This window comes from Carcharodon carcharias, chromosome 2 (genome assembly GCF_017639515.1).
Source record: "Carcharodon carcharias isolate sCarCar2 chromosome 2, sCarCar2.pri, whole genome shotgun sequence".
Lineage (NCBI taxonomy): Eukaryota > Metazoa > Chordata > Chondrichthyes > Lamniformes > Lamnidae > Carcharodon > Carcharodon carcharias.
Genome location: NC_054468.1, coordinates 86,192,587 through 86,208,473, shown reverse-complemented (window position 1 = coordinate 86,208,473; position 15,887 = coordinate 86,192,587). Strand labels below are relative to the sequence as shown.

The 15,887-nt window shown below is 43.5% G+C and overlaps 1 protein-coding gene across 3 annotated transcripts in view; it reads left to right on the top strand.

Annotated features, from left to right (window-relative positions):
* yeats2 (YEATS domain containing 2) overlaps positions 1-15,887 on the top strand; it is a 135,040-nt gene that overhangs the window by 53,272 nt on the left and 65,881 nt on the right. For all 3 annotated transcript variants that reach the window (XM_041182852.1, XM_041182851.1, XM_041182850.1), the window contains 2 exons: positions 12,046-12,216; positions 13,346-13,601. In XM_041182852.1, the coding sequence (XP_041038786.1) occupies positions 12,046-12,216; positions 13,346-13,601 (427 nt within the window). The remainder of the gene's footprint in view (positions 1-12,045; positions 12,217-13,345; positions 13,602-15,887) is intronic.

The window sequence follows — 15,887 nt, the reverse complement described above, 5'->3', positions numbered from 1 at the left end:
AACCTAACAATTTATTGCTATGACGTTGCTTTATTTTTGCTCAGCAGTTGTTTCTTATCTTAATACTACAACCTTTTTTTGAAATTCAGTTTTATGCTGTGCCAAACCTTATCTTTCCAAACTTTGCTCATTGGCCACTTGCGTGAGGGAAAAGTGGAAATGTGGGCCCCCCCCTCAAGTGAAAAGGCTGGACAAGCCTGATCTAATTGATTGACAAAACAGGCTCGAAGGGCTCTGTTCACCCTTTTCAGCTGCAGTGAGATGAAGGGACCACTGACTCTTGTGCCACGTTCTATGTGTGATCCCTTTCTGGGGAATCCACCAGGTGTAAACTGCCACAATAGATAGGCAGTTTAATGTCAATTCCATGTCATTAATGTTTCACGTTAAACTATCCCCCCTCCTTCAGGCGGGAGCTGCCTGGGGGTTGGAGTAGGGATGCTGTGAAGCTCAAAGAGGATGGGAGACCCACACAATGGGGCTTTGCTTCATTTTCCTCTGGTTAAATACCCCAGGACCGTGTGCTCATGGGGTCTTTTGGCAGAAGAGAATTATTCCCATGTCCCATGGGGTTAGAGCTTATGATTTTTTTTGAACTTGCCTAAGTGTGGGATATGTCCCTCCCACACTTTTCGGCTCCGATGTGTGAAGGCCAACTTGAAATTTGACTGTGAATAGTGCAGGTGGGCTAAGCCAGTTTTTCTGGAGGGTTATAATCATCTCCAGTATTACTGTTCGAGGTTCAAAATTTGCTGGTCACCCATTTAAATGATTCCAAGCACTAAAAAGTGCTTCAAACACACTGGTTGTTGAGAATTTATGACCTTGGTTTGCCCTTGACCTTGCCTTATACATGAGGCTGACGCCAGCCACCGCTGCACAGTAACATCAATAAAACAGTCCTCCCATTCACAAAACAACCACCCAGAATTAATTGATGCCACCCCCTGAATACTGGCTTTTTGTGGTTGGCCTCCCTGTTGAATGGATTGTTTGAAATGAATGTATATATTGTAATAGAATCTTGACATGTGAGCACCTCATGCCCCAGTGTACAGCTGACTCGGGAGAGAATGAAGTGATCAGTAGCAGTGCAATGGTACAGGAATAGTGCTTGTGGCATTGGGAATGGCAGGAGTTGCTGTGGTGTTTGGACTGACTGCCCATCTACTTGCTGAAGTATTTTGGTCCCGATCTGGCAAAGTCTTGATTTTTAACATTCTCATCCTCGTTTTCAAACCTCTCCATTCCCTCGCCCTCCTTGTCTCTGTAACCTCCTTCAACCCTCCGAGATAGTTGCACACCTCTTGCGCATCCCTGATTTTATTCACTCCACCATTTGTGGCTGTGCCTTCAGCTGCCAAGATTCATGCTCTGGAATACCCTCTCTAAACCCCTCTGCCTCCTTAAAACCTATCTGTTTGACCAAGCTTTGGTGAGCTATCTTAATATCTCCTTATGAGGCTTGCTGTCAAATTTTGTAAGCACTTGTGAAGGGCCTGCATTGAAGGCACAATAGAAATGTATATTGCTGTTGAATGGGAGTGCATTGGTGTTGGAGATAGTGAGACCCTCGTTGTGCATGATGCAGAGACTGGATGGGAGTGCAATGGTGCTCATAGGGGCTGCCCAAGAGTGCAGTGGTATTCAAGGTTACTGAATAGGAGTGCAATGGTGCTCAGGCGCTGAACTGTTCAGAGCACAGTAGTGATTCTGCCATAAAATAAAAACAGGAAACACACAGCAGTTTTGTCAATGTATGTAAAGTAAGCAAACAGGTCCTTATTCAAATCAGGCTCTTTCCTAAGAACTTATTGGGAGGCTTCAGTTGTTAGTAAAACAAAGCACATTCCTCAAACAACCTGATATTCTGGTTCTTTAAGCCTAGTAAACTGTAATCCAGTTTAGCGACATTGGAAAAGAACTTTGCACATCATGCAGGTTGAAATTGGTTTTAACCTCAATACGGGCTGATAAACCTGCCAGCCTGTTAATCCCATCCCACCGCCACTTTCACAGGATCCTACCACAGAGTGACCTGTTTCAGGCAGTCAGTCCCTTTCAGGGAGCAAACCGAGATCCTGTGATGTACAAAGGACCCTGATTGGACTTTTAGGATAAACCTGGTTGGAGCCTTAGCTGTGTGATGGTGATAGAGCAGTGCTGAGAGTGTGCTGCATTGCTGTAAGTGCCATCCTTGGGATAAGATCTTAAACTAAAACCGATCTGAATTCTTCCAGTGGATGTTAAAGATCCGGTAGCACTGTTCAAAAACAATTAGGAACTTTCTACGCTCTCTCGGCCAACATGAGTTCATCCTTCAGCTAGCAGCACTAAGAACAGATCTATTCGTTATTCATCTCGCTGCTGTTTGTGTGACCCATTCCTTCCTTATGTTTCCACTTTACAACAGTCCCTACAATTCAAAATGAAATCACCATATGGCAAGTTTTTAAGAGTTGATAAGACATGATAATGTGCAGATAAATGTGAGTGAAAATTTGATTCAGGGAAGAAGGTGGTGTAGTCATAATGTCACTGGACTAGTAATCCAGACTAATGCTCTGAGGACATGGATTCAGGTCCCACCACGCAGCTGATGGAATTTAAATACAATTAATAAACATGGGATATAAAGGCTACTTTCAGTAATGGTGAACGTTAAACTATCATTGTTGTAAAAACCAACATGGTTCACTAACGTTCCATAGGGAAGGAAATCTGCCATCCATACCCGGTCTGGCCTTCATATGATTCCAGGCCCACAGCAATGTGGTTGACTTTAAACTGCTCTCTGCAATGGCCGAGCAAGCCACTCAGTTCAAGGGCAAATAGCGGTGGGCAACAACTGCTGGCTTTGCCAGTGATGCCCATATCCCATGAAAGGATAAAGAGAAAAAAAACTGGAATAAATCAAAAAGCCATGAGTGATCCTGAACTTCAGCAACAATTCTGGTGTAAATCTGCACCTAAATGTATGACCTATGAACTAACAATATAATGATGTGTTGGCATGCTGACTGCCTCTGTGCTATCCAGTTCCTGCTTGGCACAGCTGCTCTCCTGGGTCAAGGCGTTAAGATTCTAAACCTTCAGCACATTATACAATACTGATTTTTGTCACTTCAGAATGCTTCCAGAACAAGGCACAATTTTACAATTAGAATCGGGCCATTTCGGAGTAATATTAGAAAACACACTGATATCTGAGAGTCACCCCATACAAAAGGCCCTGGGTTGATTGTAATTTTCGAGACTGATATTAATGGATTTTTTTGTGAGGGTAATGAGGGATACAAATCAAAGTTGGTAAATGGAGTTGAGGTACAGGCCAGCGATTGAATGGTAGAATAGGCTCGAGGGACTGAACAGCCTACTCCAGCGATGCTACATTAACTCGGACCTTCCTCTGTAAATAAAGTGAAAAATGAACTTGCATTTATATGCATGTCATGACCTCATACATCTCTATTAAGTAAAATATTTGAAGCATAGTCACTGTAGAAAGTGTGATAGCTAATGTGTGCACAACACAAACAACGATGAGACAAATGATCATAGTGATGTTGATTGAGGGATTAATATTTGCCAGGATACCAGCGAGAACTCCCCTGCTCGTCTTTGAAATGGTACCATGGGATCTTTTACATCCACATGAGAGGGCAGACAGAACCTTGGTTTATTGTCTCATCAAAAGTGCAGCACCACTGACAGTGCAGCACTCCCTCAGCACTGCAATAGATTGTCAACCTAGATGTTGTGGTCAAACTCTGGAGTGGGATTTGAACCCAAGAGAAAGGGTCATGAGGACTCGAAACGTCAACTCTTTTCTTCTCCGCCGATGCTGCCAGACCTGCTGAGTTTTTCCAGGTAATTCTGTTTTTGTTTTGGATTTCCAGCACTTTTTGTTTTTATCTTTTTGAACCCAAGAGCCCTGACATATAGGAGAGTGCTACCCAACTGAGCCAAGCTAACACTAGATGCCTGACAAGGTTTAGTACAAGACAGGGTGGCAGGAACTTTGAGAATTTATGTTTTGATTCTCCATTCCAGCTACAACCTCTGTACAATGTCCACAGAAGCCTCAGAGAAAAGGCAATAAGTTGGAGTATTTATGCTCATTTCTACAAAGTTTCTATCATAGATAACAGTGGGAAATTGGGGAACTCTCACAGATATTACTGGGTCCACCGTTTTAGCAACTGATGCACCTAAGGTGCCTGAGCAAATGTTATTCTCTCTTTGGAGATGGAAAGGAGATCTGGCACTTGAAAGGTTAACATGCATGTTTATGTTTTGAAAACGAGTCAGTATGAAAGTCCACGTGGAGGATGGAAGCTCAGTATCCTGGCCAATATTTATCTGTACAGCTGCAAGCGTGGCAGCTCCACCTTGTGGGGTTTGGTAGCAATGGAACCTATGTGATGGAAAGCCAAAACTGACAAACACAAAAGCAAAGCGATTCGCATTCAACCAAAGTGGAAGTCCATAAGACTATAAGAAGCAGGAGTAAAAGTAGGCCATTCGGCCTGTTGAGTCTGTTCCGCCATTCAATGAGATCATGGCTGACCTGATAATCCTCAACTCCACTTTCCTGCCTTTTCCCCATAACCCTTGATTCCCTTACTGATTAAAAATCTGTCTATCTCAGCCTTGAATATACCTAACGACCCAGCCTCTACAGCCCTCTGCGGTAAAGAATTCCACAGATTGACTACCCTCTGAGAGAAGAAATTCCTCCTCACCTCTGTTTTAAATGGGCGCCCCCTTACTCTGAGATTATGCCCTCTGGTCCTAGACTCACGAGGGAAAACAACCTCTCAGCATCTACACTGTCAAGCCCCCTAAGAATCTTATATGTTTCAATAAGGTCACCTCTTTTTCTTCTAAATTCCAATCCATTCAATCTCTCTTCATAAGAAAATCCCTCCATACCAGGGATCAACCTAGTGAACCTTCTCTGGACTGCCTCCAATGCCAGTATATCTTTCCTTAAGTCAGGGGACCAAAATTGTTCACAGTATTCTAGGTGTGGTCTAATGCCTTCTATAGTTTTAGCGAGACTTGTGCTCCAGAACTTGCTGTGCCCCTAGCCAAGCTGTTCCAGTACAGCTACAACACTGGCATCTACCGGCTATGTGAAAAATTGCCCAGTATGTTCTGTACACAAAAAGCAGGACAAATCCAACCCGGCCAATTACTGTTCCATCAGTCTACTCTCGATCATCTGTAAAGTAATGGAAGGGCTTATCAACAGTGCTATCAAGTGGCTTAGCAATAATCTGCTCACTGATGCCCAGTTTGGGCTGCGCCAGGGCCACTCAGCTCCTGACCTCATTATAGCCTTGGTTCAAACGTGGACAAAAGAGCTGAACTCCCGAGGTGAGGTGAGAGTAAATGCCCTTGACGTCAAGCCCACATTTGACCGAGTGTGGCATCAAGGAGTCCTAGCAAAACTGGAGTCACTGGAAATCGGGGAAAACTCTCTGCTGGTTGGAGTCATACCTAGCACAAAGGAAGATGGTTTTGGTTGTTGGAGGCTAGCCATCTCAGCTCCTGGACATCACTGCAGGAGTTCCTCAGGGTAGTGTCCCCGGTCCAACCACCTTCAGCTGCTTCATCAATGACCTTCTTTCCATCCTAAGGTCAGAAGTGGGGATGCTTGCTGATGATTGCATAATGTTCAGCACCATTCGCGACTCCTCAGATACTGAAGAGTCCATATCCAAATGCAGCAAGACCTGGACAATATCCAGGTTTGGGCTGTCAAGTAACATTTGTGCCACATAAGTGTCAGGCAATGACCATCTCCAACAAGAGAGAATCCAACCATCGCCCCTTGATATTCAATGGCATTACCATCATTGAATCCCCCACTATGAACATCCTGGGGGTTACCATTGACAGAAAATCATTTGGACTAGCCATATAAATACTGTGGCTACTAGAGCAGATCAGAGGCTAGGAATCGTGCGAGGAGTAACCCACCTCCTGACTCCCCAAACCCTGTCTACCATCTACAAGGCACAAGTCAGGTGTGTGAAGGAGTACTCCCCACTTGGCTGGATGAGTGCAGCTCCAACAGCACTCAAGAATTTGACACCATCCAGGACAAAGCAGGCTGCTTGATTGGCACCCCATCATTTCCAAACCTATGACCATTAGCATCTACAAGGACAAGGGCAGTAGATAGATGGGAACTCCATGGAAGTTCCCCTCCAAGTCACTCACCATCCTGACTTGTAAATATATTGCTGTTCCTTCACTGTTGCTGGGTCAAAATCCTGGAACTCCCTTCCTAACAACACTGGGTGTACCTAGACCACATGGACTACAGCAGTTCAAGAAGGCAGCTCACCACCACCTTCTCAAGGGCAACTAGATATGGGCAATAAATGCTGGCCCAGCCAGCGAAGCCCACATCCTGTGAATTAATAAAAAAAAATAAAGACCAACATTCCATTTGCCTTCCCTATTACCTATTGAACTTGTATGTTAGCTTTTTGGGATTCATGCACAAGGACTCCCAAATCCCTCCGAGCTGCAGCCTTCTGCAGTCTTTCTCCATTTAAATGATATTCCTCTATTTATCCTGCCAAAGTGCATTACCTCACATTTTCCCACATTATATTTCGTCTGCCAAGTTTTTGACCACTCACTTAACCTGTCTGTATCCCTCTGTAGACTCCTTGTGTCATCCTCACCACTTGCCTTCCCACCTATTTTTGTGTCATGTGCAAAATTCCCTCATCTAAGTCATTAATATATATTGTAAATAATTGAGGCCCCAGCACTGATCCTTGTGGCACTCCACTAGTTACAGGTTGACCACCCTGAAAATGCCCCCCTTCCCCCAACTCTCTCTTTTCTATTAGTTAGCCAATCCTATATCCATGCTAATATACTACCCCCAAAACCATGGGCTCTTTTGTTATTAAATAGCCTTATCGAATGCCTTTTGGAAATCCAAATATAGTGTGCCTACTGGTTCTCCTTTATCTACCCTGCTTGTTACCTCCTCAAAGAATTCTAATAAATTTGTTGGCATGATGTCCCCTTCATGAATTGATGCTGACTCTGCTTGATTAGATTATGTATTTCTAAATGTCCTGCTATTACATCCTTTATAGTAGACTCCAACATTTTCCCAATGACAGATGTTAAGCTAACTGGCCTATAGTTACCTGGTTTTTGTCTCCCTTATTAAAAAAGGATGTTATATTGCCAATTCTCCAACCCCCTGGGACTTTTCCAGAATCTAAGGATTCTTGGAAGATTACTACCAGTGCATCCACTATCTCTGTAGCTACTTCCTTTAATATCCTAGAATGCAACCCATCAGGTCCAGGGGACTTATTGGCCTTTAGCTCCATAAACATAACCTGAGCAATTTGAACTCTCATTCTACATTTCACCTGGTGTCGTTCTGTCCAATTCACTGACCCATCTTCACAGTTAACATGTTCCCTACTTTTCAGTTGTGTGCAGGTTTTGATATTCTTCTCCTGAGTCCAGATTGCTCATACAGCTCTTTGAAACAAGAGCAACAGTAGTCATAACACTGACCCCAGGAGAAAACCAGTGTTAACATCCTTCCAGTCTAGGGAACAGGCATCAATCGGCAATCTCTCCTTCAGCCAGCTTTCAGTCCATGCTGCAGCTCTTCCTTTACTGTTATATACCTTTATATAATCAATAAACCTCCTGTGCGGCAATTTATCAGTGGCCTTTTGAAAAGACACATTGTTCCATGGGCATCAATTCCACACCAAACCCTTGCCCTTCAGCTGGATGACATTTTGTGCAGACAGCAGGAGCGTACTTTGTTTCCGGCCACACCTCCAGTACCTGCCTGCCAGTCAGTCCATCTTCCCACCTTCTGGAGCAAGGTGATGTCCAGGGTTCCGCCCACTTTGCCTTGCCCATGAGAATATTATCCCAGTGGACTTGCTTCCTGGAATAAATTAGGAAGAAACAGGAAACCCTGCCTCCTTAGCGCCATTTTCCTTATAAAGGGTAAACTTCTTACTAAGCCAACTGGGTACTCCTGAAATACTCCTGTGGACTTGGCATAACCGGGATAATCTCTTTCAAGGGATTCCTGCCGGATTTACAACAGAGGTCTGGCTAATTCCAGTAAAAATTCATGCCAAAAATCACTGTCTTTACTTTATCAGTGAATTCCAGTATTCTTCAAGGAATGCTTTAAAATTTGTCAGGCACAAATTGCCTTTTTGTAAATTCAAGCTGGCTGTCCTTTATTGAACCTCGCCATTCTCATTGAGTATTACATATTCCATATTCTGACCTCTAGCAGCTTACCCACTGCTGAATTAGGCTCCATGGCCTATAGTTTTTTTCCTTTCTCTCTTCCGCTAGGTAAAGATGTTTGAAAGATTGTGGTCAGAACCCCAGCTAATTTCTCTTTGATTTTCCATAGCATTCTTTGACACATGCTGTCGCTACCTCATTTTTCGAGTTTGGGTTCCACCTTTTGTTCAGTACTGCTCCCTAACTGGCAGTTCTATCTGAATGGCTAACCCTGTCCTCCTGTGCCCTTTCATTCCCATCACCACAATCTTCAGTGAAAACCAAGGCAAAGGACTCATCTGGAAACTCCCACATTCCTTCATCCACCGTAAGATTTTCTTTTTCATCTCTGATTGTCACGTTCCTTTTTTTATGATTATCCATTTACTTTTTCATCTCCAATCATTGCTCCCCTTTCTTTAATTATTCTTTTTCTCTGTGTTTATAAATTCTTTCATTGTTTCCTGAAATGTTATTTATTGTCAGCCTTTCTTCCTCCCCTTCTTTGTCTTCCTAACCATTTTTGCTTCTAAATTTTCTGTTCCTGGCTTGATTTTTTTTTTGCATATCACTAGCCCCAACCTTGCCACTTAGCCCTTTTTGAAGTTCTAATTTAATTTTTAATTTCGTGTTGAACCAAGAAACTCCAGCTTTTGTTGCACCTTCATTTCTGGTGGGAATAAGACCAGTGTTGTACTATAAATCATCTTCTATTTGAAGAGTTCCTATTGTTTCTTATTTCCAGTTTTTCTTTTCTATTTATTTGGGCCTGTTCCTTTTTCTTTGGTTCTGGGGATGTAAGTGAAACGAGGCACCTATTGCCCATCCTTGAGAAGTTGGTAGTGGGCCCTCTCCTTGAACTGTTATATCCTTGTAGTGATGAGTAGAGTCTGTCTTAATTGAATTTGGCATTATCTTTGTTCCCTCTTTCAATTTTAACCCTCTTCCTCCTTCAGATACCATGTCCTAAGAGGTCACTGGCAACCATGGATTTCCATTGCATGATTGGCAAATGATTATGCTTGGCAAAATACTTCAGTGGTTTGCCGTTGCCTTCTGCAGTAGTATGGCTGCTCGGGAAACTCCCACTCTTACCACCTGCCTACAGGTGTAATGGAAGGATTTAGATGCTGATAATCTGCCTTTTAGTCAAGCTATGAACGCACCTTCCAATGCACCCGAAGTCAGGTGGTAAGTTCTGAAGTGGGGCTTGAACCTGGATCTTTTGGCCCAGAGGTAGGGATGCTACCACTGTGCCACAAGGCCTTTAATTTTGATACCAGTTTTATTCCAATGGCGACTCTCTTGGCCCTCATAGCTTCTAGATTCTCTGCATCACTGCACATCTCCCACTCTGTCCCAGGTGCCTCATCCAGATGCCGATTCTTTGGGAGTGAAAGTAGATAGTAACTGTTGGGAGGCTCCACAGCCCTCACCAGATGACTACATTCATGCATAGTTTTTGCCCAGGATTAGGGATTGTGACTGATTCTAATCCATGCTGATGCCAATTATAATGCTCCTACTGTAATAGCAGTTAAGATCATTCACCTCTGCACAGGCTCAGGATCAGACCTCGGGACTTTGACCTGCTAGGCTCAGGCATGAATTCCCATAATTAACTCAGTCTGTGGGTAGGAACTTTGGTTTTGGAGCTTACAGTGTCAGGAGTGAGGCAAAAGTGAGTTCATACCTAAATGGGGAAGGACTGTTGTTCCATTATTGAATTGTAGTAGACCTGTATCCTCCAGGCCAACAAGGTAATTCTGCCCTCTACATGGAAACGTGTTGTTTGTGGTATCCATTGTAACTGGTAGCTTTGGGCTTGCTTATGGTAAGAAAGAACAGAATTGTATTTATATAGTGCCTTCATGACCTTAGGACACCCCAAAACTGCCAATGCAGCACTTTTGAAGTGTTGGAGTGTTGGAAACATGGCAGCCCATTTGCACACAGCAAGATGCCACAAACAACTATGCGATAATGACCAAATAATCCATTTTAGTGGCAATGGGTGAGGAATGGGATAATTATATGTGTTTTTATATGTATTTTACATATTTATATTTATATATATATTATATAATATGTATTATATATAATACATATAATCCTGATTGGCCAGGATACTGACCGATCTCCTTCGAAATAGTGTTACAGGACATTTTACGCCTGCCTGAGAGAATAGGTGGGACCTCAGTTTAATGTCTTACCTAAAAGACCACCCTTCCAACAGAGCAGTGCTTCCTCAGTACTGCACTGGAGTTCTATGTTCAACTCTCTGGAATGGGGCTGGAATCCACAACTTTCTGACTCAGAGGCGAGAGTGTGTGTTTTATTTTGATGCAACAGAGTAATTACAAACTTAACCTTTACAATGGGACAACTGGGGGTGTGCATCAAAATAATGTACACTCACCAGACAATATTTGTCAGTCACTCATGGGAGGAGAGGACTTACTGTTTCAAAATCCTTTCACATCTATTATGCTTTTCCATTTTCCTTTGCCCAGCTTCACATGTATAGTGACATTTCTGGTTTGTATTTTTTATTTTGGCCATTTTTCTCAGCTGCAATACTTTCATATTTTTCTGGTGCTTCCTGTTTAAAATAAAATGTATTTTGAAAATGGACCATGTAATTGAACTTCACTCATTGAACTAGCCCGGCCATGTTCAATACTAACACACAAGAATAGGCCAGTGTCAACTTTGTGGCATAGAAGTAGCAGTGTTGCCCCTGTGTCAGAAGGGTCATGGGTTCAAGTCCCGATTCTGAGTACAAAGTCCAGGCTGGCAATTCAGTGCAGGACCAATTGTTGCACTGCTTAAAGTGTCATCATTTGGATAAGGTACTAAACTGAGGCCTGGTCTATCTGTCCAGGAAGTCTCTGTTTAAAAATAAGGGTTTGCCCATATAAGACAGAGTTGAGAATTTTTTTCTCTGAGGGTAGAGAGTCTTTGGCACTCCTTTCCTCAAAAGGTGGTGGAAGCAGAGTCTTTGAGTATTTTTAAGGCAGAGCTCGATAGATTCTTGATTAACAAGGGGGTGAAAAGTTATTGGGGGTAGGCAGGCAGTTACAATCAGATCAGCCATCATCTTATTGAATGGTAGAGCAGTCTAGATGTCCAAGTGACCTACTGGTTCAAATTCGCATATTTGCATGTTCATATCCCATGCCACTGTTTGAAGAGCAAAGTTTTTTCCCAGTATCCTGGGCAACATTCATCTGTAAGCAGAACAACCAAAAACAAAATAACGGAGTGTTTATCTCATTACTGTGGGATCTTGTTGCTGCTGTGTTTGCCTACGCAATGACAGTGTCTACACTTCAAAAGTAATTCCTTGGCTGTGAAGCATTTGGGGACACCCTGAGGACGTAAAAGGTGCTTTTTAAATGCAATTTCTTTCTTTTCAACCAGCAGTACAATAGTCATTAACAGTTGAGCTACAGGAATTGAATTGCTGGACATTATGAATTATATTGAGCATTACAGTCTTTTCTCTCAACACCTGTCTGTTCATTGGACGCTTTGAGAGGGGTGACATAACTGATGCTGGGTTGGAGAGGGGTGATGAGAAGGTAAGGGGCTAAAATGAACTAAAATTGATATACTCTAGAAAGCAGGTGTACTGGAAGTTTATTAGCAATAGTTAAAACACATGCCTTGCTTTGTGTTCCTGAGAGCTGTCACCACACAATTAAATAAAAAATTTCTGGTTGTCCTTTGTAGGTCATCATTAAACAGGAACCAGGAGAAGCAGTGGGCCAGCAGTCGGGGGTCACAGCAGTGTCCACACAGCAGGCTGTGCAGCAGTTTGTGACTGTGAAGGGCGGCCAGGTGATTGCAGTCTCCCCCCAGAAACACAGCAGTGCACTTGGGCCAGGAGCCACCCAGACTAAGGTAAGTCTCGGAGGTGACTTTTCACGGACCAACGACGAGCAGGCCACAGAGAAAGCCTGATGCGCATTGCAACAGCAAAGCTAGGTTATCACAGAGCGGTGTCATCACTGACACTGAATGCACTCAGGAACTCTGCAGCTTAGAGGCTGTTTCCCTGCTGATGTTAGACATCAGGTGTCATGTGCGGAACTGAAAGTAATATGTCACACTTGTAAATGGGTGCAATTCCAAAATAGGCTTCCAATAAAATCAAGGCCCACATGTGGATCAGTATGCAGCCTTGAGACTTGGCTGGTGGTTTGATAGCTAAAAGACCCTCATTTTGGTGACCTAGTACACAATCTGCATTTCTTCAAAGATAAGGTTAGCTGAGATTCCTATTCCAGAGCGCTATCCAGTGACCTCCCCAGCTGGAAAATGCACATACATAGATGCAGGTGAGGATTGAATCAGGTTGAGCTCTGATGACCTCTGGTGTATTGGGCTGCTGAAAATCAATGTAGGTTTATACATCAAAAATAGCATTTCTGGGCAAGGCACTCGAAGCTGCTTGGCACCTGTGGAGCCAGTACCCCAACAAGAGTCAGCCTTCAGGAGATGAGAGAAGAGGGTAAATTAAAGCAGACAAAGAGAAAGGACAGGAAACGGTTCCAACTGATCATCCTGTACCCTTCCTCCCTCTTCCATAAATTGTGCAGTTCCTTACACCACTGAACCTCTCCCCTAATTTCTTAATCTTCTGGGAGGCAGAGAAAACAGGAAAAAACATCCCAAGGCCAATTTAGGGAAAAATCTGGGAAATTCTTCTTGAAGTCCAGAAGCAATCAAGCAACTCAGAGCAATAATCAAAGCTAGCCCTCACCGACCTCAACAGCTTGAGGTGTCTTCTGCTCTTAGGAACTCACCCAGCTCCCTTTTAGAAAGACAGGTAATCTGATTGAGAAGTCAGCTACTCTCTGTGACTAGTAATACTTCCCATCTCTAATTTAACTTATTGCTTTTGTATTTTATATGTCTGACCTCCAGTATTCCCACCCCTATTTAACACAAATAAATTATCCAGTTTTAAATTACCATTGCCCAACAGGTTCAGTTGGTTTAGTAATACAGTACGTTTGCTTGCCCACAGGTGGTTGGGATTCCAGTAGGTTCAGCCTTGCAGCCAGTGGTGAAGCAGGCGGTGGCACTCAGCGGTGGGCAGATAATTGTTGCCAAACCAGGCACCACCGTTGCCCGGGCCGTCGGACAGAAGCAGATTGTGGCTCAGGGGGTGGCGAAGGCCGTGGTGAGCGGAGCGAGTGGAACCATCGTTGCTCAGCCGGTACATGCAGTCACCAAGGCTCAGAGTTCGTCTGCTGTCCAAAAATCAGGTTCTCAAGGCTCAGGTAGGAAGAGACGCTCACCTTTGCTTCTGATGCAGCTACGCTCTTTCTGATAGTGTAACCGTGACATTCGTGGGGATGACCGCTGATGTCATGTCTTTGTTGGTGAAGCTGTTGTACGGGGAACCAGGATTGGATCCAGTGGCTGTAGGCTGTTGGCTGTACTTCAGCTGTTTGAGTTGTGCCAGTATAGAATGTCCCTGTTGTCTATGGTGAAACTGCAAAGGAATTCTATCTCTCCACACACGGAGTGTTTGAAAAAAGCAAAACCATGAGGTGTCATTTTGACTTGGCGAGATATAGTAAAATAAGCCAAATCGATTCAGCTGACCATTTTATACTTTCCCAAATTTCAAGTCAATGAAATTGAAATTCAGGAAGGATGTATAACAGGCAGCTGATTCATTATTGCATATTTTATGTGCTCACCCAAAATCATAATGACCCCCTCCTGAGTGTCATATTTATCATGTTTCATACCTCAGTCTGCAGGATACTGTTTGAACTTGATCCCAACAAAAACCCTTTCAGAATAAAGGCTGGACTCTGACTGAGAAAACCCAGCTGTGCTTCACATCCTCTGAGTTTCCGTGTTTCTGTTGATGTGGTGCACATGGACTTTCAAAAGATATTCGATACAGTGCCACACAACAGATTTGTGAGAAAAGTTATTACTCATGGAATAAAAGGGACAGTAGCAACGTGGATACAAAATTGGCAGAGTAATAGGAAACAGAGGGTAATAGTGAATGGATATTTTTTGGGCTGGAGGAGTGTTTGTAGTGGAGTTCCCCAGGGATCGGTATTAGGACCATGCCTTTCCTGATATAAATTAATGATCTTGATCCTGGTGTGCAGGGGACAATTTCAAAGTTTGCGGATGATACAAAACTTGGAAGCATTGCAAACTGTAAGGAGGACAGTGTAGAATTTAAAAAGGACATGGACAAGTCAGTAGAGTGAGAGATAGGTGGCAGATGAAGTTCAATGGGAAGAAGTGTGAGGTGGTGCATTTTGGTAGGAAGAACAAAGGGAGACAATATAAGATAAGGGGTACAATTCAAGGATGTGCAGGTGTAGAGACCTGGGTGAATATGTGCATAGATCATTGAAGGTGACAGGGCAGGTGGAGAGAGCAGTTAATAAAGCATATAGTGTCCTGAGCTTTTTTAATAGGGGCATAGAATACAAGAGCAGGGAGCTTATGCTGAACTTATATAAGACGCTTGTTAGACCTCAGCTGGAGTATTGTGTACAGTTCTGGTAGCCACTTTATAGGAAAGATGTGATCACATTGGAGAGAGTGCAGAAGAAGTTCCAGGGATGAGAAACTTGAGTTATGAAAATAGATTGGAGAGGTTGGGACTGTTCTCCTTGGAGAGGAGAAGGCTAAGAGGAGATTTGATAGAGGTGTTCAAAATCATGAGGGGCTGGATAGAGTAGATAGGGAGAAACTATTCCTGCTCATCAGGGGGTTGAGAATGAAGGGGCACAGATTTAAAGTGATTTGCAAAAGAAGCAAATATGATGTGAGAAAAAAACTTACAGCAAGTGGTTCAAGTCTGGAATGCACTGCCTGGAAGTTTGGTGGAGGCAGGTTCATTCGAGGTATTCATGAGGGCAATAGATGATTATTTGAATGGGAAAAATGTGCAAGGGTATGAAGAAGAGGCAGGCGAATGGCACTAAGTCATGATGCTCATTTGGAGAGCTGGTGCAGACACGATGGGCCGAATGGCCACCTCCTGCACCGTAGCAATTCTCTGATTTTGTACAAGCGGGGTGTGTAAAATATTTGTCACCATTAGTTTTCGGTTGCATCTATCCTGACAGAAGGAGAGGCCTGCAAAAAAAAAGGAGCCTGACCTTAATTTAATTATACCAGTGACAGCCATTCCATCCTGCGCTGGCCTTAGAAACATTAGGCAGGGAAGAGCATTTGGTTGCAGGACGATGGGACAAAATTGGGCAAGCAGGACTAATTAGATAGATCTTACAGAGCAGGCACAGGCCCAGTAGATTGAATGAGCTCCTTCTGTGCTTTATGATTCTATGATATTGAGGATAAAAATCTTTTTAAAAATTGCCAACTTTGCTTCCAGACATACAGCTAATGGCCTTGTTCTGCTGTGGTCATTTGAGGTCTGCAGCACCATCTCCCCCCATTCCCACTCCACCTTACCTTCCAGGCCTCCTGAAATACGCAGGCGATCGATAACATAATGTGACCCTAAAAAATCATCAAGCTCCAGTGGTTGTTAGGATTCCACCTTCCCTGATGCTGTGGTG